Source organism: Spea bombifrons, chromosome 4 (genome assembly GCF_027358695.1).
Source record: "Spea bombifrons isolate aSpeBom1 chromosome 4, aSpeBom1.2.pri, whole genome shotgun sequence".
In the NCBI taxonomy this organism is placed as follows: Eukaryota; Metazoa; Chordata; class Amphibia; order Anura; family Pelobatidae; genus Spea; species Spea bombifrons.
The window spans coordinates 111,328,133-111,354,235 of NC_071090.1; the positions used below are offsets into that span (position 1 = coordinate 111,328,133).

Consider the following 26,103-nt stretch of genomic DNA (forward strand, 5'->3'; position numbering starts at 1 on the left):
GATTCCATGAATAAATGATTCGAGAAAAAACCTATAGGAAAGTGAAGTAACTTGCATATTCATAAAGTATCGCTTAACTGCAGGGCAAGTCAAGCTAATGTGAGCTGAAGAAAAGCTAAGCAATTTCTAGATTAGTTTTTTTGGCGCAAGCCTGGCCAGTGGTAAGTGTTTTTCTTTTAGATATATATAGTATATTTATTTCTTTTTTGGTTCTCCCTGTATATTCATTGTTTTAACCACTAGTGGGGCAGGCTGAACATCACTCCACTGCTCTTGTTTTATTTATATATTTGTACCCAATTATTGAGGTCTTTTATATATATATATTGTGTGTCTCTGTATTTCTTTTATTTAATGTATTGTATATTTTATTGTCTTTGTATTAAACATATTGTTTTTACATTTATCTAAGCGCTGTCTCTTGTTTTCAATTTCTAGATTTACATGACATTACATCTAATGGCATATTGCTATTTACAAAAAGGACAAGAGGGCGGGTGGGATAAGAAAATAAGTCTGACAGAGGTGTTTGGGATGGTTTGGAGTCAGGAGCAGCAGGAGATCGGAAGGAATATAAGAATTTCAAAGAGTCAAAACAAGAGCAAACTCGGTCTGTTGGGTGGATTGAGGAATTCTCAATAATGATCAAGATACCCGAAATTGTGGACAGCGGAATAACCAGAAGCTCAGTTGAGTTGAGGAAATGGGGTACAATCTATGATGTAATTCAATGAAAACAGTTAGTGAGGAAAGCTAAAAGAGTTCAGAGAGGAAAGGTAAATTAGCCTGTTGTCAAAGAATAGGTGCTACTGGAAACCAAAAGAAGATACTAGTTTGTTGAGGGAGGGGTATAGATGGGGTATAGGCCTCAGAACTTGGTTCAGAGGAACATTACCTTTCAGACAAAGATGGATTACCCTTAATTTTTGAGCTTTATTTTTTATAAAATTAAAAAGAGGATCCTTAAACTTCTTTTTATGAGACCCCGATATCTATGCTATAAAAAAGATAGATGCCCCCTTGAGGGTCTCACTGTGTGTTACTCCTGTGTAATGCTCCTCTCATCTGAACAAATGTAAGGTCAATACTCATTGTGAGGTGGACAACCTCTTAGTAAGAATGCATTTCCAACTGAAGTAGAGTTCTATTCTTAAGAAAAACATGGCAGACAGACATATCTTCCTTTTCCCTTGTATTCTATCCTTAATATATACATTTTACAGAGTTACAGAGACAGAGTTGGACTGGCGATGGTCAGACGGACTTGGCAGTTTAAGCATGGCAGCCGCCAAATGACATTCGTGTGGTCAGCAGCTGGCTACGCCGGGCCACACAGTACTTTTTCTGCTCATGTAGCATATGGCCTGGCATTTCCAGAATTTGCTCAGTGTGCCAATTCATATTATTGACCTCTACCACTGATTTTATAGAAATATAGAATACATTTGAGAAAAACCCTTCTTCTGAAATTGTTTGAGGATAATGAGCTCTCTTGTGTCTTTGGGAGTCAATTCTATCACCAAAAGGAGACCGCTTGAGGATTCTTAAACATATGGAAGTAGAACACTGAAAGCCATAAAAAGTAGATCATTACCAGCCTGGACACTTTCTGCTCAACAAAATTGCCACTGTCTGGAAGGCATTCAGATTTAGATTTGGATTATCTACAGTCGCAAACCATGGTAGGATGTATCAGTGTTTTATGAATAGCATATGACATTGTGCATAGATGATCAGTTTTTTTTAATGTAAAATATGTGTATTTTGGTTTTGCTGGACAGAAAATTATTTTAAACAGATGTATGTTAGATAAACTTTTTGGTTCTTGTTGACATGATCCTTTAACTGCTCCAGATAATACCAGACCCTGTTATTGTTAGCTATCAAGGCTGAGTACTAAGACTGAATGGATAGAAGTAAGGATATCTTCAACATGACACAAGGCAAAGAGCCATGCATGTTTTGAGGTCCTGCAGGTCCAGCTGGTCTTATCTGTCATCGGATTTTATATCTCTGTTTCCGTTGACCCCTTTAGATTCTGCAATCTAATCTACTATTAAGGAGCAGTGCAAATTACCCAGGGCTAGATACATAGTTCTAAAAACTGAAGAAATAGTCTACTTTTCTAGACCTCATGAACCAGACACTGTTTAATCCAAGCCCTTCCCAAAACCCATACACCAGTGTCCTCGCTTCTCTCTATAGATTACTTCTTTGCAAGTGTTTGAGAGAAATCTAATCATTCCATCTGCAAATAACCAATGATGTTCCACTGTGTGTTTCGATGTCTATTTTAAAAAAGTGTTTTTGTGATTTTTTTTTTATCATGTATTTTTTTTTTTCTTTAAAGTTGGATTATGTTAAGAACAAGACAATTTTCAAAGAGTTCTGGATCCTGGGATTTGAGAACACCCACAACACTAAAAGCATACTCTTCTTTTTGTTTCTAATAAGTTATATTTTAACATTATCTACTAATTTCATGATTATCTTATTGGTCTCCACGTACCGCCATTTGAAAGCTCCGATGTACTTCTTCCTCAGCCACCTGTCTTCCAACGACATCCTTCTCACCACAACCATTGAACCTGAAATGCTTCAGATTATTTTGAGAGAAGGGAGTTCTATTTCCCTGTCTGGATGCTTAACTCAATTATATTTCTTTTCTTTATCGGCTATTAATGAGTGTTTCCTCCTCACCGTGATGTCCTACGACCGGTATTTGGCCATCTGTAACCCATTGCGTTATTCCTCCATCATGGACCTCAAACTTTGTATTCTTCTTGTAGGTTCATCTTGGGTCTGTGGAGTACTTATTGCTTTACCACATATTGTTCTTTTCAACAAAATGACATTTTGTGGGTCTAATGTAATTAACCATTTTTATTGTGACCTTCTTCCACTTCTCAAACTTTCTTGTTCAGACATATCAACTAGTGAAATTGTGAATGCTATCAATTCTGTCCCAATATTATTTCTACCTTTTATTTTCATTTCTGTAACTTATATGAACATCATTGTCGCCATCCTCCGGATCTCTACATCATCTGGAAGACAAAAAGCCTTCTCCACCTGCAGCTCCCACCTGACCGTGGTCTGTATGTATTATGGGACGTTGGTGTTTAATTATCTGGTTCCATCTGAAGGACAATTCCTAGGTTTACAAAAAACGGCTTCTGTGTGTTACACTATTCTGATCCCAATGCTAAACCCCTTAATATACAGTCTAAGAAATGAAACCATGAAAAGGGCGATAATGAAATGTATCTCCCCCCAAAAAAATGTGTTAAAGTGAGCGTTTTGAGAGTTTTATTAAATATTAAATTATATTACTAAAAGTATATGTGATATGGAGTTAAACCTCTGAAGTTTGATCAAATAGACCAATACACAAGAATAACCACATATTGTAGGGGTGCAATACACCTGGAGAAGACTCCCCCTTCAAAGCTTGCATTCTGACTCATCTTTAGAAATCACTGAGGTATTCAAAGAGATTAACTTAATCTTGTTTATTTACAAAAAAATAAACTCAAATGGACATTAGACCTAGAGGTAATAGGATACATACAGATTCTTTTTTTAATTTAGCAATTTTTGTGTTATTCTCTCCACCCCAAAAGAAACTGATGGCCGAAAGGAGAGTGGCATATGATTGAGTCAGTGGCCATTTAAAAGGATTTCATGACTTTATTACTAGCATTGTAGGTATAGAGCTACTGACAAATCACAAGCAACCTGAGCACTGATGATATTGATCAAATAAATAATACATGGGAACCCTCAGTTGCACTAGCACCCAAATCGCACATCTACTTGCCCTGGAACGCAGACTGCATACGTAGAACTTCCCTACATACATACAATGTGCAAACAACACAGGGATAAGCTATGGGCCAGTGCAGAAGTGATCGCAGAGCCCCCCTGGCAACCCTAGAGTGGTGAGAGCAGTCACACTTGCGACTGTGGTTGTTAGAGGCTCAAGGGACAGCTGTTATGGGCCCCAGAAATGACTGGGCACAAGGCAGCTGCTCCTTTTGTCTCATATTAAATATGGTCCTGGGTTCTGTCGAACTTGCAAACTCTTTTTTTTTCTATTTATTTGGGGGTTTTTTTTGTATTAAACTGTTAGACGAAAGGATCATGGGAATATATTTTATTTGAATAAATGCAAATGAACACACTGCCACATATGGCTAATGTATCTTCGGACAGAATGCTGCCCTCTGTTGGTTTTACATTGAGTAGCATTGTTCCATATGCTTGAAATCCAAAGTTATTATGCAACTTAATGTATCTAACCAACAGAGGGCAGCATTCTGTCCGAACATATATTAGCCATATGTGGCAGTGTGCTCATTTGCATTTATTCAAATAAAATATATTCCCATGATCCTTTCGTCTAACAGTTTAATAAAAAAAAAAACCCCAAAAATAGAAAAAAAAAGTTTGCAAGTTCGACAGAATCAATGGGGAAGGAATTGATAATGACCATACCCCTTTCTCACCCTCTAGCAATCGTTGCCAACTCTCAAGCACTCACAGTTTAGTGCATAGACTCAATTTTACATGGAAAAATGTAGCTATTAACCCTATACTCTTTTGAGACATTCATGATACGCTCTGAAGCAGAATGCTTTTTTACATGATAAAAAATGGTCGAAAAATAGCTTCCGTTTCTCTTGTTTTCTAAAGTTAATACAATTATATGAATAGACCGGAAGCAAATTATTGATGTCATTTTTTAAAAATATTCAATACATTTAGAAAAACATTTCTTGAGAATAATTAGCTGTCTTGTGACTTCGGAGACAATTAAATTACCAACAAAGAGACCTCTTGAGGATTCTTGAAGTAATGAGTAGAACACCGAGAGCCATAAAAAAGAGCTCATTACCAGCCCGTTCACGTTCTGCTCAACAAAAGTATCACTGTCTGGAAGACATTTGGATTTGGAGTCTCTACATTCGCAAACCATGGTAAGATTTATCCAACTAAGCTTAGGAGATGCGTTCTTGGTAGCATATAACATTGTGCAGAGACGATCCGTTTTTATTGTCTATTTAATGAGAGAAATACAATGAGAAGGGATGCAGGTGAAAAGGAGATGCGCGTTCAGCCTATTCAACAGTCATAGATTTTGTTTTGCGGGATTTTGATTGTAGACAGATGTACGTTAATCTTGTTTAAAATCCTATACAGTTTAGGATGAACCTCTATTTCCGTTGATCACTTCTGCATCAGTGATAACAAATTACGAAACAAAATTACTAATTAAGTACTAAAATATGAATTATATAAAAATAATTTTGAAAATGTTGGAAATTGAGTATTTTAATCCACTTTTCTAGACTCTATGAGCCACAGACTGTTTAATCCAAGCCCTTCCCAAAACTGAAGCACCAGTGTCCTCGCGTGTAGCTCCAGCTTCCTTCTTAGCAGTAGCTTCTCCAAACGTTTGAGAGAAATCCAATCATTCAGTCTGCAAACCAGTGATTTTCCACAGTATTGTTGTGCCATCTGCCAAAATTTTGTTTAAAAAAAATGTTTTTGAGATTTTTTATCATGTATTATTTTTCTTTAAAGTTGGATTATATTAGGAACAAGACAATGGTCAGAGAATTCTGGATCCTGGGATTTGAGAACACCCACAACACTAAAAGCATACTCTTCTTTTTGTTTCTATTAAGTTATGTTTCCACATTATCTACTAATTTCATGATTATCTTACTGGTCTCCGCGTACCGCCATTTAAATGCTCCGATGTACTTCTTCCTCAGCCACCTGTCTTTCAATGACATTCTTCTCTCCACCACCATTGTACCTGAAATGCTCCACATTATATTGAGAGAAGGGTGTGCTACTTCTTTGTCTAGATGCTTCACCCAATTCTACTTCATTTCTTTATCGGGTATTAATGAGTGTTTCCTCCTCACTGTGATGTCCTACGACCGATATTTGGCCATCTGCAACCCATTGCGTTATTCCACCATTATGGACCTTAAACTTTGTATTCTTCTTGCAAGTATATCATGGGCATGTGGAATAGCGTTTGCTTTACCACATATTGTTCTTCTGCAGAAGATGACATTTTGTGGGCCTAATATTATTTACCATTTTTATTGTGACCTTCTTCCACTTCTCAGCCTTTCTTGTTCAGACACATCAGCTAATGAAATGGTAAGTGTATTAAATTCTATCCCATTCTTGTTTCTACCATTCATTTTTATCTCTGGAACTTATATAAACATCATTCTTGCCATTCTCCGGATCTCCACCTCAGCTGGAAGACAAAAGGCCTTCTCCACCTGCAGCTCCCACCTGATTGTGGTCTGTGTATTTTATGGGACCATTATGTTTAACTATCTGGTTCCATCTGAAGGACAATTCCTAGGTTTACAAAAAATGGTTTCTGTGTGTTATACTATTTTGACCCCGATGCTGAACCCTCTTATATACAGTCTAAGGAACGAAGAGATAAAAAGGACAATAATGACATTTATATTTCTAAAAAAACAACGTAAAATGTACATATAATGGCATATCTTAAAATATAGCTCACTATTACATATACAATAGTAGTTAACTATATAAAACAGATGTATGTGTGGCCCCCAGACTGTATCCTGCTGCACCTCTGGGACTTTTGAATTTCATCTGGATGCCCATCTGAGAGAGAGGGAGATTAATTGGGAGGATTGCACCCCCCCCAACACATTAATAAGGTTTTGGTAGCCGTATAAACTGCTTTGTGTGCCCACTATGTAGGAGGTGAGAGTCGGTTCTCACCCTATCGAGAGTGTGCCTTGACGTGGCGGGTGAGCTTAATTATGCTTTGGCCAATTCATATAACCAAAACCTCTCATTTATATTATGTTTATATATTTGTTGCCAACTTTATTAGGGTAAGAAGCGCAGACAGTTTTTGCTTTTTGTATACATTGTACAGCCAATACACTGTTTCTTGCTGCATGCTTACACCTGTTTGGTAGGCCTCGTATTATACATTTGTATTATTTGAGCCTGTGACTAGCTTAGCGCACCAACATTTTTCTTTTCCCTGTTTGCACATATTTGAGGTTGTTGGCTCCTCATCAGTCTGGTTGCAGCTTGCTGTCCAGGGGTTAATTGGAAGGAGGTTTAATTGCACCTCCCCCAACACATTAATAAGGTTTTGGTAGCCGTATAAACTGCTTTGTGTGCCCGCTATGCCTCCATGCACATCATGGGGACATACTCTCCTCTGATTGGAGGAATGGGAGAGGTTGCCCTTATTGTGTGTGGGGATGATTCCAGTCTGTCGCAAAAGGTCACTGAATAGAAGCGGGGCGGAAAGCTATAGAGAAGCAGAATCGGAGACAGAGCAGTGGAGAAGGAGAAACAGGAAAGCAAAGAAGAACAAGTATAGACAGGGAAGTAGTTGTTGGAGACGATAAGGAGAGAGGGTGAGTAAAAACAACACATTTTGTATCTGGGGGGGGGTAACCCTGAATTTTCTCCAAATTGTCCAAAAACGAATAGACCAAAAACAAAACTAAAACTTTGTCTAAATAATTGTTGGTCCACAGGTACAAGTCTAATATATACACATCCCCACACAACCATTATTTAACGGATGCTAGTTATGCAGGTACACAGCATGTATCGGAACTGATAAAGCCTTGTAGCAATATGGGTGCTTGAGTCGATTGATGGCTTCCCTCATGTGATCTCCTGAATCCTGATTGTCTCACGTGTTTTATCAGAATGTATACCGATTGGATGACAAATTGAGGAAGTCCTATAGTTTGAAGACAAAACTTTATTCTGTGGAAGCAACCTATCAGCATCTCTGATGAAGCCTGTGGGAGGGAAAAAAGCAGTGTGCAAGTGAAGCTGGTAGCGGTACTTTTTACTACTCTGTGACGGAATAGCAGCGTCCGCGGGTTCTCATGTCATTTGTCCTGTCTCTCCTGTAACATGATTTCTAGTTCTCACGCAAGAAGTTTTAAGGGCTGCTCTTAACCATTGAAATGTCCTTCCCGACCTATCCCTCTTTCTTCCGGGCCTTTGATCTTTTAAAAAAAAACCTCAAGACCCATTTCTTTAGGGATGTCTACAAACGTACGCATTAAGGGCCTTCCTTCCATTTTCCTTTAGCTCACCTTTCCTGGTCCCTCATCTGCCTTCGGACAATACTTTAACTGTGGCTGTGGCTGGTCCTTCCTCAGCAGTGGCAGCAATAGTAGCAGGGCCCTGGGAGTAGGTAGACACAGGCACATATCCAGCTCCACCGTACAGGACACTGAATTTCCCCCTCAAAATTAACAGATAATATTTAAGGAATTGATCCCTCAGAGTAAGATAGAAGATTGAGCTGAAGCAGGGCACAGGGCTGGCACTGGCAGACAGACTGAAATGTCGCGCTTACATTGACACTTAAAACACAAAAAATACCCAACACATTGAACTGAATTCCTGTGAGGCTCAGCTAGACATACTACTGAGCATCATGGGAAGTGCAGTTAAGAGTAGATAAAGCTGCAGATGTTAGCTGTGAATTACAATTCCCATGATGCTCAGCCAGCCAGGTGTCCACCATGACTAGGCATCGTGAGAGTTGTAATTAACAACTGTCACATCATCTGGTGTTAACTACAGTTCACATGAGGCTCAGCCAGACATACAGCTTCCTGATGTTGGCTGAGCATCATGAAAAGCGCAGTCAACAGTAAAGCTGCAGATGCCAGCTGTGAACTACAATTCCCATGATTCTCAGCCAGCCAGGTGTCCACCATAATGCTGGCGGTAGTCAACTCTTCCAGTCAACTCTTCTAGTTATAATTTAAAAAGGGTAATGTTAGCCTTTCTCCCAGGACTCTTACACACTGCCTTTACACACACCTGCCCATAAATACACATATACACATACATAGCCCTTACACGTGCCTGTCCATACATACTGCCTTTACACACACACCTGCCCATGAGCACACATATACACATATACTGCTCTTACACACATACATATACACACATACTGCCCTTACACACACACACATATACAAATACACTGCCCTTACACACACATATACAAATACACTGCCCTTACACACACATATACAGATACACTGCCCTTACACACACCTGCCCATTCACACACACAAGCTTACAAACACACACATACATACACATATACTGCCCTTACACACACATATACAAATACACTGCCCTTACACACACATATACAAATACACTGCCCTTACACACATATATACAGATACACTGCCCTTACACACACCTGCCCATTCACACACACAAGCTTACAAACACACACATACATACACATACACTGCCCTTATACCCCTTTCTTCCCTCTTACCTCTTCCTACATCCTTATTCCTCCATCTTCCATCCTGTAGTGGGAGTGCAAGGTCTGTCACTTCAGACCTCACTTTACTGGCCCCATACCTAAGAACTTTTGACCCAGAGATTGCCGTTTGAACCACTGCTTCTCTGAGTCAAGACCCGAATCCTCCGGGTCACGGGAGCGGGGTCTTGGCGCACCTTGCTCCCTGCCCATTTTCCCTTTTAATTGGGCTGTTTCCCGCTGCCGTCAGCAGGAACGCCCCCCTGATGTCACAGGACCGTCTGCTGATGTCAGTGGGCAGTCCTGGCCGCGTCCCACAAGGGAAGGCTTCGGGAAGCTGGAGCCCAGAAGTTCCCCGGTATGCTGCTCCCTCATCACTATGTGCCGGCTGTTAATGCAGAGCGCGGGGTACGATGTCATTCCCTGTGCTCTGCATTATTTTACGGCGCATATTGATTAGGGAGCAGTAAAGCGAGGTCTGAAGTGACAGACCTCATGCTCCCTAATGTGATCTCCCAACTAGTCCTGCAGGCTACAGCTGCTGATTGGGCAGCTCTGCGTCACCTTGCAGCTGCACCTGAGGTGAGTACCGCTCTCGCCTCACCCTTCCTCTGCCCCTGCAATGCGGGACAGAGGTAGGGATAAGCAGGACTGGATGAGGGGGCTGGATGTCCCTCCAATTGGAATATAATTTATTTTGAACCCCTTTGAACTTAATGGCTGGAAAGTTGGGGGGGCAAAAGTGACTCCAGGAGGCACTCTTTCAATTTTAACCCCCCATCTCAATGTAAACGGGATAGCGCTAGGGGGGAGACATGGTTGAGGGTCCATGTCTCTCCTAGGGCTTTTTAAATATTTAACCCTTATATGTTTTAGCAGAAGGATATATAATCTCCCCCAAAAATGTTTTAATTACTCCCATCACTCATTGAGAAGGTTAGCAACTCACATTTAAAGTTGCAGTAAATTTGTAGTTGTCTACGGGAGTAAATGCAAGTTTTCTACCTGTAAATAGACCGGATTCCAATTATTGATGTCATTTTATAGAAATATACAATACATTTACAAAAACATTTCTTGTAAATCTTCTTGAGAATAATTAGCTGTCTTGTGACTTTGGAGACAATTAAAGTCCCAAACAAAGAGACCTCTTGAGGATTCTTGAAGTTATGACAGTAGAACACCGAGAGCCATAAAAAAGAGCTCATTATCAACCCGTCCACGTTCTGCTCAACAAAAGTATCACTGTCTGGAAGACATTCGGATTTGGAGTCTCTACATTCAGAAACCATGGTAAGATTTATCCAACTAAGCTTAGGAGATGCGTTCTTGGTAGCATATAACACTGTGCAGAGATGATCAGTTTTTATTGTGTGTTTAATGAGACAAATATAATGAGAAGGGGAGATGCAGGTGAAAAGGAGATGCGCGCTCAGCCTATTCAACAGTCATAGATTCATTATAGACAGATGTATAGACAGGATCTTGTTGACACGTAAATAATGTTGTTTAATTTCAAAAATACTTGAACTGTTCAAGATAATATCGGACCCTGTTATAGTTAGCAATTGAAGACAATAGTCTTGACAAAAGAGAAAGACGAGACAAAGAGAATTTAAGTCTGCATGGAAATACAGACCTAAGATTAGCCAAAGAACCAGGCTAGTTTTGAGGTCCTGCGCCTAAAACATGGGTAGACCAGCTGAGCCAGATAACTCTCATCTACCATCAGATTCGATGAACATCTATTTCCGTTGACCTCTTCTGCATCAGTGATAACTAACTACAAAGGGCTGGATACACTGTTCTAAAAACTGAAATAAATGTACAGACTAAGTATTAAACTATGAATTATATAAAAATAATTTTGAAAATGTTGGACATTTTATATTTTAATCCACTTTTCTAGACTCACTTTTCTGAGCCAAGCCTTTCCCAAAACTGAAGCACCAGTGTCCTCGCGTGTAGCTCCAGCTTCCTTCTTAGCAGTAGCTTCTCCAAACGTTTGAGAGAAATCCAATCATTCAGTCTGCAAACCTGTGATTTCCCACAGTATTGCTGTGCCATCTGCCTAAATAAATATTTAAAAAATATGTTTCTGAGATTTTTTATCATGTATTTTTTTTTCTTTAAAATTGGATTATATTCAGAACAAGACAATGGTCAGAGAATTCTGGATCCTGGGATTTGAGAACACCCACAACACTAAAAGCATACTCTTCTTATTGTTTCTTGTAAGTTATGTTTCCACATTATCTACTAATTTCACCATCATATTGCTGGTCATCGTGTGTCAACACATCAACGCTCCGATGTACTTCTTCCTCAGCCACCTGTCCTTCAACGACATCCTTATCTCCACAACCATTGTACCTGAAATGCTCCACATTATATTGAAAGAAGGAAGCGCTATTTCTCTGTCTGGATGCTTTATTCAGTTGTATTTGTTTTCTGTATCTGGAGCTAATGAGTGTCTCCTCCTCACCGTGATGTCCTACGACCGATATTTGGCCATCTGCAACCCATTGCGTTATTCCACCATCATGGACCTTAGACTTTGTATTCTTCTTGCAAGTATATCGTGGGTATGTGGAATAGCGTTTGCTTTACCACATATTGTTCTTCTGCAGAAGATGACATTTTGTGGGTCCAATATTATTTACCATTTTTATTGTGACCTTCTTCCACTTCTCAGACTTTCTTGTTCAGACACATCAGCTAATTAAATAGTAAGTATATTTAATTCTATCCCATTCTTATTTCTACCATTAATTGTTATCTCTGGAACTTATATAAACATCATTCTTGCCATTCTTCGGATCTCCACCTCAGCTGGAAGGCAAAAGGCCTTCTCCACCTGCAGCTCCCACCTGACCGTGGTCTGTGTATTTTACGGGACCATTATGTTTAACTATCTGGTTCCATCTGAAGGACAATTCCTAGGTTTACAAAAAATGATATCTGTGTGCTATTCTATTTTGACCCCGATGCTGAACCCTCTTATATACAGTCTAAGGAACGAAGAGATAAAAAGGACAATAATGACATTTATATTTCTAAAAAAACAAAGTAAAATGTACATATAACGGCATAGCTTAAAATATAGCTCACTATTACATATACAATAGTAGTTAACTATATAAAACAGATGTATGTGTGGCCCCCAGACTGTATCCTGCTGCACCACTGGGACTTTTGAATTTCACCTGGATGCCCATCTGAGAGAGAGAGAGAGAGAGAGAGAGAGAGAGAGTGAGAGAGAGAAAGAGAGAGAGAGAGAGAGAGGGAGAGAGGGAGAGAGAGAGAGAGAGAGAGAGAGAGATTAATTGGGAGGATTACACCTCCCCCAACAGGAAAGCAAAGAAGAACAAGTATAGACAGGGAAGCGGTTGTTGGAGACGGTAAGGAGAGAGGGTGAGTAAAAACAACTAATTTTGTTTCTGAAGAAAAAGAAAATAACCCTGAATTTCCTCCAAACCAAAATGGTGGGAGCCAAAGTTGTCCAAAAAAACGAATAGACCAAAAACAAAACTAAAACTTTGTCCAAATAATATAAGTCTAATATAGACACATTCCCACACAACCATTCTTTAACTGATGAATGACACAGGATATATCGTAACTGACAAAGCCTTGTAGCAATATGGGTGCTTGAGTCGATTGATGGCTTCCCTCATGTGATCTCCTGAATCCTGATTGTCTCAAGTGTTATGGATGCATGGATTAAAGAGCTCTTTCACTTATTTCGAATACGGACTTTTTATGTATGATTTTATGATTTTATATGCGTAGCAATAATTAATATTTGTTGTATATACGCAAATCTAGTTTTAATAATGGCTTGGATTCAGAATAAAAAATCTTTTTACACACCACAACTCTGTTGGTGATACTATTTTATATAGTCACTTCTCTTCATGCCAACATCTCCTGGATCTGGGATATAAAGGAATCCAAAACACTCAGCTGTGAAGGAAGGCACAACAACCACCGGACGGTAACTGGGAACTACGAGCAATATATATCATCTCAATTGTAAGTGTATCCCTACCCCGGCGTCTTCAGATTTAAGATGATACTATACCATTTGGGCTTTTATGTTTTTGTTCTTTCCTTATATACATGACACATATGGATTCCGAGGCTTGATTTGATTGGATCTAGATCAACACACACACATTGTGAGTGCATTGATTGGATTTTATCCACCTGGAGATAATTTGTTTGAATCTCTACACTATCAGTGTTTTTTTCTTTTTTGTTTTCCTATATTATCCAGCTCATTACATGAGCGCCCCCAAGTGGATTGTGTCTCACGTGTTATATCAGAATGTATACCGATTGGTTGACAAATTGAGGAAGTCCTATAGTTTGAAGACAAAACTTTATTCTGTGGAAGCAACCTATCAGCATCTTTGGTGAAGCCTGTGGGAGGGAAAAAACATTGTGCAAGTGAAGCTGATAGCTGTACTTTTTAGTACTCCGTGGGTCCATGGGTTCTCATATAATCTGTCCTGTCTGTCCTATAACATGATTTCTAGTTCTAATGCAAGATTTTTTAAGGGCTGCTCTTAACCTTTGAAATGTCCTTCCCGACCTATCCCTCTTTCTTCCGGCCTTTGATCTTTTAAAAAAAACCCTCAAGACCCATTTCTTTAGGGATTTCTTTAGGGATGCCTACAAACGTACGCATTAAGGGCCTTCCTTCCATTTTCCTTTAAGCTCACCTTTCCTGGTCCCTCACCTGCCTTCGGACAATACTTAAACTGTAGCTGTGGCTGGTCCTTCCTCAGCAGTGGCAGCAATAGTAGCAGGGCCCTGGGAGTAGGTAGACACTGGCACATATCCAGCTCCACCGTACAGGACACTCAATTTCCCCCTCAAAATTAACAGATAATATTTAAGGAATTGATCCCTTAGAGTAAGATAGAAGATAGAGCAGGGCACTAGCAGACAGACTGAAATGTCGCACTTGCATCGACACTTAAAACACACTTCTTTTTTGTCAGCACAAAAAATAACCAACACATTGAACTGAATTCCTGTGAGTCTCAGCTAGACATACTACTGAGCATCATGGGAGGTGCAGTTAACAGTAGATAAAGCTGCAGATGTTAGCTGTGAATTACAATTCCCATGATGCTCAGCCAGCCAGGAGTCCACCATGACTAGGCATCGCGAGAGTTGTAATTCACAACTAACACCTGTCACATCATCTGCTGTTAACTACAGTTCAGATGAGGCTCAGCCAGCCAGCCAGGTGTCCACCATAATGCTGGCTGAGTATCACCGGAAGAGTAGTCAACTCTTCCAGTGATAATTTAAAAAGGCTAATGTTAGCCTTTCTCCCAGGACTCTTACACACTGCCTTTACACACACCTGCCCATAAACACACATATACACATACACAGCCCTTACACATGCCTGTCCATACATACTGCCTTTACACACACCTGCCCATGAACACACATATACACATATACTGCTCTTACACATATACACATATACTGCCCTTACACACACATATACAAATACACTGCCCTTACACACACCTGCCCATTCACACACACAAGCTTACAAACACACACATACATACACATACACTGCCCTTATACCCCTTTCTCCCTTTTACCTCTTCCTACATCCTTATTCCTCCATCTTCCATCCTGTGGTGGGAGTGCAAGGTCTGTCACTTCAGACCTCACTTTACTGCCCCCATACCTAAGAACTTTTGACCCAGAGATTGCCGTTTGAACCACTGCTTCTCTGAGTCAAGTCCCGAATCCTCCGGGTCACAGGAGCGGGGTCTTGGTGCACCTTGCTCCCTGCCCATTTTCCCTTTTAATTGGGGTGTTTCCCGCTGCCGTCAGCAGGAACGCCCCCCTGATGTCACAGGACCGTCTGCTGATGTCAGTGGGCAGTCCTGGCCGCGTCCCACAAGGGAAGGCTTCGGGAAGCTGGAGCCCAGAAGTTCCCCGGTATGCTGCTCCCTCATCACTATGTGCCGGCTGTTAATGCAGAGCGCGGGGGTATGATGTCATTCCCCCTGCCCTGCATTATTTTACGGCGCATATTGATTAGGGAGCAGTAAAGCTCGGTCTGAAGTGACAGACCTCATGCTCCCTAATGTGATCTCCCAACTAGTCCTGCAGGCTACAGCTGCTGATTGGGCAGCTCTGCGTCACCTTGCAGCTGCACCTGAGGTGAGTACCGCTCTCGCCTCACCCTTCCTCTGCCCCTGCAATGCGGGACAGAGGTAGGGATAAGCAGGACTGGATGAGGGGGCTGGATGTCCCTCCAATTGGAATATAATTTATTTTGAACCCCTTTGAACTTAATGGCCGGAAAGTTGGGAGGGCAAAAGTGACTCCAGGAGGCACTCTTTCAATTTTAACCCCCCATCTTAATGTAAACGGGATAGCGCTAGGGGGGAGACATGGTTGAGGGTCCATGTCTCCCCTAGGGCTTTTTAAATATTTAACCCTTATATGTTTTAGCAGAGGGATATATAATCTCCCCCAAAAATGTTTTAATTACTCCCATCACTCATTGAGAAGGTTAGAAACTCACATTTAAAGTCGCAGTAAATTTGTCGTTGTCTACGGGAGTAAATGCAAGTTTTCTACCTGTAAATAGACCGGATTCAAATTATTGATGTAATTTTATAGAAATATACAATACGTTTAGAAAAACATTTCTTGCAAATCTGCTTGGGAATAATTAGCTGTCTTGTGACTTTGGAGTCAATTAAAGTCCCAAAAAAAAGAGACCTCTTGAGGATTCTTGAAGTTATGACAGTAGAACACCGAGAGCCATAAAAAAGAGCTCATTATCAGCCCGGACACGTTCTGCTCAACAAAAGTATCAATGTCTGGAAGACATTCAGATTTGGAGTCTCTACATTCAGAAACCATGGTAAGATTTATCCAACTAAGCTTAGGAGATACTCTCTTGGTAGCATATAACATTGTGCAGAGACGATCTGTTTTTATTGTGTGTTTAATGAGACAAATATAATGAGAAGGGATGCAGGTGACAAGGAGATGCGCGTTCAGCCTATTCAACAGTCATAGATTCATTATAGACAGATCTATAGACAGGATCTTGTTGACATGTAAATAATGTTGTTTCATTTCAAAATTACTTGAACTGTTCAAGATAATATCAGACCCTGTTATAGTTAGCAATTGAAGACAATAGTCTTGACAAAAGAGAAAGATGAGACAAAGAGAATTTAAGTCTGCATGGAAATACAGACCTAAGATTAGTCAAAGAACCAGGCTACTTTTGAGGTCCTGCGCCTAAAACATGGGTAGACCAGCTGAGCCAGATAACTCTCATCTACCATTAGATTCGATGAACCTCTATTTCCGTTGACCTCTTCTGCATCAGTGATAACTAACTACAAAGGGCTGGATGCACTGTTCTAAAAACTGAAATAAATGTAGAGACTAAGTAATAAACTTTGAATAATATAAAAATAATTTTGAAAATGTTGGACATTTTATATTTTAATCCACTTTTCTAGACTCACTTTTCTGAGCCAAGCCTTTCCCAAAACTGAAGCACCAGTGTCCTCGCGTGTAGCTACAGCTTCCTTCTTAGCAGTAGCTTCTCCAAACGTTTGAGAGAAATCCAATCATTCAGTCCGCAAACCAGTGATGTTCCACAGTATTGTTATGCCATCTGCCTAAATAAATATTTAAAAAATACGTTTCTGAGATTTTTTATCATGTATTTTTTTTTCTTTAAAGTTGGATTATATTCAGAACAAGACAATGGTCAGAGAATTCTGGATCCTGGGATTTGAGAACACCCACAACACTAAAAGCATTCTCTTCTTATTGTTTCTAGTAAGTTATGTTTCCACATTATCTACTAATTTCACCATCATATCACTGGTCATCGTGTGTCAACACATCAAAGCTCCGATGTACTTCTTCCTCAGCCACCTGTCCTTCAACGACATCCTTCTCTCCACAACCATTGTACCTGAAATGCTCCACATTATATTGAAAGAAGGAAGCTCTATTTCTCTGTCTGGATGCTTTATGCAGTTTTATTTTTTTTGCATATCCACTGCTAATGAGTGTCTCCTCCTCACCGTGATGTCCTACGACCGATATTTGGCCATCTGCAACCCATTGCGTTATTCCACCATTATGGACCTTAAACTTTGTGTTCTTCTTGCAAGTATATCGTGGGCATGTGGAATAGCGTTTCCTTTCCCACATATTGTTCTTCTGCAGAAGATGACATTTTGTGGGTCCAATATTATTTACCATTTTTATTGTGACCTTCTTCCACTTCTCAGCCTTTCTTGTTCAGACACATCAGCTAATGAAATAGTAAGTGTAATTAATTCTATCCCATTCTTATTTCTACCATTCATTTTTATCTCTGGAACTTATATAAACATCATTCTGGCCATTCTCCGGATCTCCACCTCAGCTGGAAGACAAAAAGCCTTCTCCACATGCAGCTCCCACCTGATTGTGGTCTGTGTATTTTACGGGACCATTATGTTTAATTATGTGGTTCCATCTGAAGGACAATTCCTTGGTTTACAAAAAATGGTTTCTGTGTGTTACACTATTATGACCCCGATGCTGAACCCTCTTATATACAGCCTAAGGAACGAAGAGATAAAAAGGACAATAATGACATTTATATTTCTAAAAAACAATGTAAAATGAACATATAATGGCATATCTTAATATATAGCTCACCATTACAGATACAATAGTAGTTAACTATATAAAGCAGATGTATGTGTGGCCCCCAGATTGTATCCTGCTGCACCTCTGGGACTTTTAAAGTTTGGCTGGATGCCCATGAGTGAGAGTGAGAGAGAGAGAGAGAGAGAGTGAGAGTGAGAGTGAGAGAGAGAGAGAGAGAGAGAGAGAGAGGGAGAGAGGGAGAGAGGGAGAGAGAGAGAGAGAGAGAGAGAGAGAGAGAGAGAGAGAGAGAGAGAGAAAGAGAGAGAGAGAGATTAATTGGGAGGATTACACCTCCCCCAACAGGAAATCAAAGAAGAATAAGTATAGACAGGGGAGCGGTTGTTGGAGACGGTAAGGAGAGAGGGTGAGTAAAAACAACTAATTTTGTTTCTGAAGAAAAAAAAAAATAACCCTGAATTTCCTCCAAACCAAAATGGTGGGAGCCAAAGTTGTCCAAAAAACGAATAGACCAAAAACAAAACTAAAACTTTGTCCAAATAATATTTGGTCCACAGGTACAAGTCTAATATATACTCATTCCCACACAACCATTCTTTAACTGATGCTAGTTATGCAGATACGGACAGGTGAATGACACAGGTTATATCGTAACTGACAAAGCCTTGTAGTAATATGGGTGCTTGAGTCGATTGATGGCTTCCCTCATGTGATCTCCTGAATCCTGATTGTCTCACGTGTTATATCAGAATGTATACCGATTGGTTGACAAATTGAGGAAGTCCTATAGTTTGAAGACAAAACTTTATTCTGTGGAAGCAACCTATCAGCATCTCTGATGAAGCCTGTGGGACGGGAAAAAAGCATTGTGCAAGTGAAGCTGGTGGCGGTACTTTTTACTACTCCGTGGGTCCATGGGTTCTCATATAATCTGTCCTGTCTGTCCTATAACATGATTTCTAGTTCTCATGCAAGATTTTTTAAGGGCTGCTCTTAACCTTTGAAATGTCCTTCCCGACCTATCCCTCTTTCTTCCGGGCCTTTGATCTTTTAAAAAAAACCTCAGGACCCATTTCTTTAGGGATGCCTACAAACGTACGCATTAAGGGCCTTCCTTCCATTTTCCTTTAGCTCACCTTTCCTGGTCCCTCACCTGCCTTCGGACAATACTTTAACTGTGGCTGTGGCTGGTCCTTCCTCAGCAGTAGCAGCAATAGTAGCAGGGCACTGGGAGTAGGTAGACACTGGCACATATCCAGCTCCACCGTACAGGACACTGAATTTCCCCCTCAAAATTGACAATGTCGCGCTTGTATTGACACTTAAAACACACTTCTTTTTTGTCAGCACAAAAAATAACCAACACATTGAACTGAATTCCCATGAGGCTCAGCCGGACATACTACTGAGCATCATGGGAAGTGCAGTTAACAGTAGATAAAGCTGCAGATGTTAGCTGTGAATTACAATTCCCATGATGCTCAGCCAGCCAGGAGTCCATCATGACTAGGCATCGCGAGAGTTGTAATTCACAACTAACACCTGTCACATCATCTGCTGTTAACTACAGTTCAGATGAGGCTCAGCCAGCCAGCCAGGTGTCCACCATAATGCTGGCTGAGTATCACCGGAAGAGTAGTCAACTCTTCCAGTGATAATTTAAAAAGGCTAATGTGAGCCTTTCTCCCAGGACTCTTACACACTGCCTTTACACACACACCTGCCCATAAACACACATATACACATACACAGCCCTTACACATGCCTGTCCATACATACTGCCTTTACACACACCTGCCCATGAACACACATATACACATATACTGCTCTTACACACATACATATACACATATACTGCCCTTACACACACACACATATACAAATACACTGCCTTTACACACACATATACAAATACACTGCCCTTACACACACATATACAGATACACTGCCCTTACACACACCTGCCCATTCACACACACAAGCTTACAAACACACACATACATACACATACACTGCCCTTATACCCCTTTCTCCCTTTTACCTCTTCCTACATCCTTATTCCTCCATCTTCCATCCTGTGGTGGGAGTGCAAGGTCTGTCACTTCAGACCTCACTTTACTGCCCCCATACCTAAGAACTTTTGACCCAGAGATTGCCGTTTGAACCACTGCTTCTCTGAGTCAAGTCCCGAATCCTCCGGGTCACAGGAGCGGGGTCTTGGTGCACCTTGCTCCCTGCCCATTTCCCCTTTTAATTGGGGTGTTTCCCGCTGCCGTCAGCAGGAACGCCCCCCTGATGTCACAGGACCGTCTGCTGATGTCAGTGGGCAGTCCTGGCCGCGTCCCACAAGGGAAGGCTTCGGGAAGCTGGAGCCCAGAAGTTCCCCGGTATGCTGCTCCCTCATCACTATGTGCCGGCTGTTAATGCAGAGCGCGGGGGTACGATGTCATTCCCCCTGCCCTGCATTATTTTACGGCGCATATTGATTAGGGAGCAGTAAAGCTCGGTCTGAAGTGACAGACCTCATGCTCCCTAATGTGATCTCCCAACTAGTCCTGCAGGCTACAGCTGCTGATTGGGCAGCTCTGCGTCACCTTGCAGCTGCACCTGAGGTGAGTACCGCTCTCGCCTCACCCTTCCTCTGCCCCTGCAATGCGGGACAGAGGTAGGGATAAGCAGGACTGGATGAGGGGGCTGGATGTCCCTCCAATTGGAATATAATTTATTTTGAACCCCTTTGAACTTAATGGCCGGAAAGTTGGGAGGGCAAAAGTGACTCCAGGAGGCACTCTTTCAATTTTAACCCCCCATCTTAATGTAAACGGGATAGAGCTAGGGGGGAGACATGGTTGAGGGTCCATGTCTCCCCTAGGGCTTTTTAAATATTTAACCCTTATATGTTTTAGCAGAGGGATATATAATCTCCCCCAAAAATGTTTTAATTACTCCCATCACTCATTGAGAAGGTTAGCAACTCACATTTAAAGTTGCAGTAAATTTGTCGTTGTCTACGGGAGTAAATGCAAGTTTTCTACCTGTAAATAGACCGGATTCAAATTATTGATGTAATTTTATAGAAATATACAATACATTTAGAAAAACATTTCTTGTAAATCTGCTTGAGAATAATTAGCTGTCTTGTGACTTTGGAGTCAATTAAAGTCCCAACAAAGGGACCTCTTGAGGATTCTGGAAGTTATGACAGTAGAACACCGAGAGCCATAAAAAAGAGCTCATTATCAGCCCGTTCACGTTCTGCTCAACAAAAGTATCACTGTCCGGAAGACATTCGGATTTGGAGTCTCTACATTTGCTGACCATGGTAAGATTTATCCAACTAAGCTTAGGAGATGCGTTCTTGGTAGCATATAACAGTGTGCAGAGACGATCTGTTTTTATTGTGTGTTTAATGAGACAAATATAATGAGAAGGGGAGATGCAGGTGAAAAGGAGATGCGCGTTCAGCCTATTCAACAGTCATAGATTCATTATAGACAGAGCTATAGACAGGATCTTGTTGACATGTAAATAATGTTGTTTCATTTCAAAATTACTTGAACTGTTCAAGATAATATCAGACCCTGTTATAGTTAGCAATTGAAGACAATAGTCTTGACAAAAGAGAAAGATGAGACAAAGAGAATTTAAGTCTGCATGGAAATACGGACCTAAGATTAGCCAAAGAACCAGGCTAGTTTTGAGGTCCTGCGCCCAAAACATAGGTAGACCAGCTGAGCCAGATAACTCTCATCTACCATCAGATTCCATGTACCTCTTCTGCATCAGTGATAACTAACTACAAAGGGCTGGATGCACTGGTCTAAAAACTGAAATAAATGTACAGACTAAGTAATTAACTATGAATTATATAAAAATAATTTTGAAAATGTTGGAAATTGTATATTTTAATCCACTTTTCTAGACTCTATGAGCCACAGACTGTTTAATCCAAGCCCTTCCCAAAACCGAAGCACCAGTGTCCTCGCGTGTAGCTCCAGCTTCCTTCTTAGCAGTAGCTTCTCCAAACGTTTGACAGAAATCCAGTCATTCAGTCTGCAAACCAGTGATTTTCCACAGTATTGCTGTGCCATCTGCCTAAATAAATATTTAAAAAATATGTTTCTGAGATTTTTTATCATGTATTTTTTTTCTTTAAAGTTGGATTATATTCAGAACAAGACAATGGTCAGAGAATTCTGGATCCTGGGATTTGAGAACACCCACAACACTAAAAGCATACTCTTCTTATTGTTTCTTGTAAGTTATGTTTCCACATTATCTACTAATTTCACCATCATATTACTGGTCATCGTGTGTCAACACATCAACGCTCCGATGTACTTCTTCCTCAGCCACCTGTCCTTCAACGACATCCTTATCTCCACAACCATTGTACCTGAAATGCTCCACATTATATTGAAAGAAGGAAGCGCTATTTCTCTGTCTGGATGCTTTATTCAGTTGTATTTGTTTTCTGTATCTGGAGCTAATGAGTGTCTCCTCCTCACCGTGATGTCCTACGACCGATATTTGGCCATCTGCAACCCATTGCGTTATTCCACCATTATGGACCTTAAACTTTGTATTCTTCTTGCAAGTATATCATGGGCATGTGGAATAGCGTTTGCTTTCCCACATATTGTTCTTCTGCAGAAGATGACATTTTGTGGGTCCAATATTATTTACCATTTTTATTGTGACCTTCTTCCACTTCTCAGACTTTCTTGTTCAGACACATCAGCTAATGAAATAGTAAGTGTATTTAATTCTATCCCATTCTTATTTCTACCATTAATTGTTATCTCTGGAACTTATATAAACATCATTCTTGCCATTCTTCGGATCTCCACCTCAGCTGGAAGGCAAAAGGCCTTCTCCACCTGCAGCTCCCACCTGATTGTGGTCTGTGTATTTTACGGGACCATTATGTTTAACTATCTGGTTCCATCTGAAGGACAATTCCTTGGTTTACAAAAAATGATATCTGTGTGCTATTCTATTTTGACCCCGATGCTGAACCCTCTTATATACAGTCTAAGGAACGAAGAGATAAAAAGGACAATAATGACATTTATATTTCTAAAAAAACAACGTAAAATGTACATATAATGGCATATCTTAAAATATAGCTCACTATTACATATACAATAGTAGTTAACTATATAAAGCAGATATATGTGTGACCCCCAGACTGTATCCTGCTGCACCTCTGGGACTTTTAATGTTTGGCTGGATGCCCATGTGAGAGAGAGAGAGAGAGAGTGAGTGAGAGTGAGAGAGAGAGAGAGAGAGAGAGAGAGAGAGAGAGAGATTAATTGGGAGGATTACACCTCCCCCAACAGGAAATCAAAGAAGAACAAGTATAGACAGGGAAGCGGTTGTTGGAGACGGTAAGGAGAGAGGGTGAGTAAAAACAACTAATTTTGTCTCTGAAGAAAAAGAAAATAACCCTGAATTTCCTCCAAACCAAAATGGTGGGAGCCAAAGTTGTCCAAAAAAACGAATAGACCAAAAACAAAACTAAAACTTTGTCCAAATAATATTTGGTCCACAGGTACAAGTCTAATATAGACACATTCCCACACAACCATTCTTTAACGGATGAATGACACAGGATATATCGTAACTGACAAAGCCTTGTAGCAATATGGGTGCTTGAGTCGATTGGTGGCTTCCCTCATGTGATCTCCTGAATCCTGATTGTCTCAAGTGTTATGGATGCATGGATTAAAGAGCTCTTTCACTTATTTCGAATACGGACTTTTTATGTATGATTTTATGATTTTATATGCGTAGCAATAATTAATATTTGTTGTATATACGCAAATCTAGTTTTAATAATGGCTTGGATTCAGAATAAAAAATCTTTTTACACACCACAACTCTGTTGGTGATACTATTTTATATAGTCACTTCTCTTCATGCCAACATCTCCTGGATCTGGGATATAAAGGAATCCAAAACACTCAGCTGTGAAGGAAGGCACAACAACCACCGGACGGTAACCGGGAACTACGAGCAATATATATCATCTCAATTGTAAGTGTATCCCTACCCTGGCGTCTTCAGATTTAAGACGATACTATACCATTTGGGCTTTTATGTTTATATACATGACACATATGGATTCCGAGGCTTGATTTGATTGGATCTAGATCAACACACACACATTGTGAGTGCATAGATTGGATTGTATCCACCTGGAGATAATTTGTTTGAATCTCTACACTATCAGTGTTTTTTTCTTTTTTGTTTCCTATATTATCCAGACCGGTTTACATGAGCGCCCCCAAGTGGATTGTGTCTCAAGTGTTATATCAGAATGTATACCGATTGGTTGACAAATTGAGGAAGTCCTATAGTTTGAAGACAAAGCTTTATTCTGTGGAAGCAACCTATCAGCATCTTTGGTGAAGCCTGTGGGAGGGAAAAAACATTGTGCAAGTGAAGCTGATAGCTGTACTTTTTAGTACTCCGTGGGTCCATGGGTTCTCATATAATCTGTCCTGTCTGTCCTATAACATGATTTCTAGTTCTAATGCAAGATTTTTTAAGGGCTGCTCTTAACCTTTGAAATGTCCTTCCCGACCTATCCCTCTTTCTTCCGGGCCTTTGATCTTTTAAAAAAAACCTCAAGACCCATTTCTTTAGGGATTTCTTTAGGGATGCCTACAAACGTACGCATTAAGGGCCTTCCTTCCATTTTCCTTTAAGCTCACCTTTCCTGGTCCCTCACCTGCCTTCGGACAATACTTTAACTGTGGCTGTGGCTGGTCCTTCCTCAGCAGTAGCAGCAATAGTAGCAGGGCCCTGGGAGTAGGTAGACACTGGCACATATCCAGCTCCACCGTACAGGACACTGAATTTCCCCCTCAAAATTAACAAATAATATTTAAGGAATTGATCCCTTAGAGTAAGATAGAAGATAGAGCAGGGCACTAGCAGACAGACTGAAATGTCGCACTTGCATCGACACTTAAAACACACTTCTTTTTTGTCAGCACAAAAAATAACCAACACATTGAACTGAATTCCCATGAGGCTCAGCCAGACATACTACTGAGCATCATGGGAGGTGCAGTTAACAGTAGATAAAGCTGCAGATGTTAGCTGTGAATTACAATTCCCATGATGCTCAGCCAGCCAGGAGTCCACCATGACTAGGCATCGCGAGAGTTGTAATTCACAACTAACACCTGTCACATCATCTGCTGTTAACTACAGTTCAGATGAGGCTCAGCCAGCCAGCCAGGTGTCCACCATAATGCTGGCTGAGTATCACCGGAAGAGTAGTCAACTCTTCCAGTGATAATTTAAAAAGGCTAATGTGAGCCTTTCTCCCAGGACTCTTACACACTGCCTTTACACACACCTGCCCATAAACACACATATACACATACACAGCCCTTACACATGCCTGTCCATACATACTGCCTTTACACACACCTGCCCATGAACACACATATACACATATACTGCTCTTACACATATACACATATACTGCCCTTACACACACATATACAAATACACTGCCCTTACACACACATATACAAATACACTAACCTTACACACACATATACAGATACACTGCCCTTACACACACCTGCCCATTCACACACACAAGCTTACAAACACACACATACATACACATACACTGCCCTTATACCCCTTTCTCCCTTTTACCTCTTCCTACATCCTTATTCCTCCATCTTCCATCCTGTGGTGGGAGTGCAAGGTCTGTCACTTCAGACCTCACTTTACTGCCCCCATACCTAAGAACTTTTGACCCAGAGATTGCCGTTTGAACCACTGCTTCTCTGAGTCAAGTCCCGAATCCTCCGGGTCACAGGAGCGGGGTCTTGGCGCACCTTGCTCCCTGCCCATTTTCCCTTTTAATTGGGGTGTTTCCCGCTGCCGTCAGCAGGAACGCCCCCCTGATGTCACAGGACCGTCTGCTGATGTCAGTGGGCAGTCCTGGCCGCGTCCCAAAAGGGAAGGCTTCGGGAAGCCGGAGCCCAGAAGTTCCCCGGTATGCTGCTCCCTCATCACTATGTGCCGGCTGTTAATGCAGAGCA

The 26,103-nt window shown here is 40.8% G+C and overlaps 4 protein-coding genes and 1 pseudogene across 4 annotated transcripts; all 5 read left to right on the forward strand.

Moving 5' to 3' along the window:
• The first annotated feature begins 2,482 nt into the window (after positions 1-2,482).
• Positions 2,483-3,295, forward strand: LOC128491735 (olfactory receptor 24-like). Its single transcript, XM_053464050.1, has one exon. The coding sequence runs from the start codon at positions 2,483-2,485 to the stop codon at positions 3,293-3,295; it is 813 nt and encodes a 270-aa protein (XP_053320025.1).
• A 2,315-nt stretch (positions 3,296-5,610) lies between these two features.
• LOC128491736 (olfactory receptor 1361-like) lies at positions 5,611-6,537 on the forward strand. Its single transcript, XM_053464051.1, has one exon. The coding sequence runs from the start codon at positions 5,611-5,613 to the stop codon at positions 6,535-6,537; it is 927 nt and encodes a 308-aa protein (XP_053320026.1).
• Positions 6,538-11,508: 4,971 nt separating this feature from the next.
• On the forward strand, positions 11,509-12,435 carry LOC128491737 (olfactory receptor 5V1-like; annotated as a pseudogene).
• Positions 12,436-17,128: 4,693 nt separating this feature from the next.
• Positions 17,129-18,046, forward strand: LOC128491738 (olfactory receptor 5V1-like). The gene has a single exon (XM_053464053.1). It carries the CDS (start codon positions 17,129-17,131, stop codon positions 18,044-18,046), a length of 918 nt encoding a protein of 305 aa, XP_053320028.1.
• A 4,164-nt stretch (positions 18,047-22,210) lies between these two features.
• On the forward strand, positions 22,211-23,137 carry LOC128491739 (olfactory receptor 5V1-like). The gene has a single exon (XM_053464054.1). The coding sequence runs from the start codon at positions 22,211-22,213 to the stop codon at positions 23,135-23,137; it is 927 nt and encodes a 308-aa protein (XP_053320029.1).
• Positions 23,138-26,103: the final 2,966 nt, after the last annotated feature.

What these genes read in the sequence shown, in the direction of transcription:
- LOC128491735 (XM_053464050.1), top strand. Translation starts at nt 2,483, where the DNA reads ATGATTATCTTATTGGTCTCCACGTACCGCCATTTGAAAGCTCCGATG.
- LOC128491736 (XM_053464051.1), top strand. Translation starts at nt 5,611, where the DNA reads ATGGTCAGAGAATTCTGGATCCTGGGATTTGAGAACACCCACAACACT.
- LOC128491738 (XM_053464053.1), top strand. Translation starts at nt 17,129, where the DNA reads ATGGTCAGAGAATTCTGGATCCTGGGATTTGAGAACACCCACAACACT.
- LOC128491739 (XM_053464054.1), top strand. Translation starts at nt 22,211, where the DNA reads ATGGTCAGAGAATTCTGGATCCTGGGATTTGAGAACACCCACAACACT.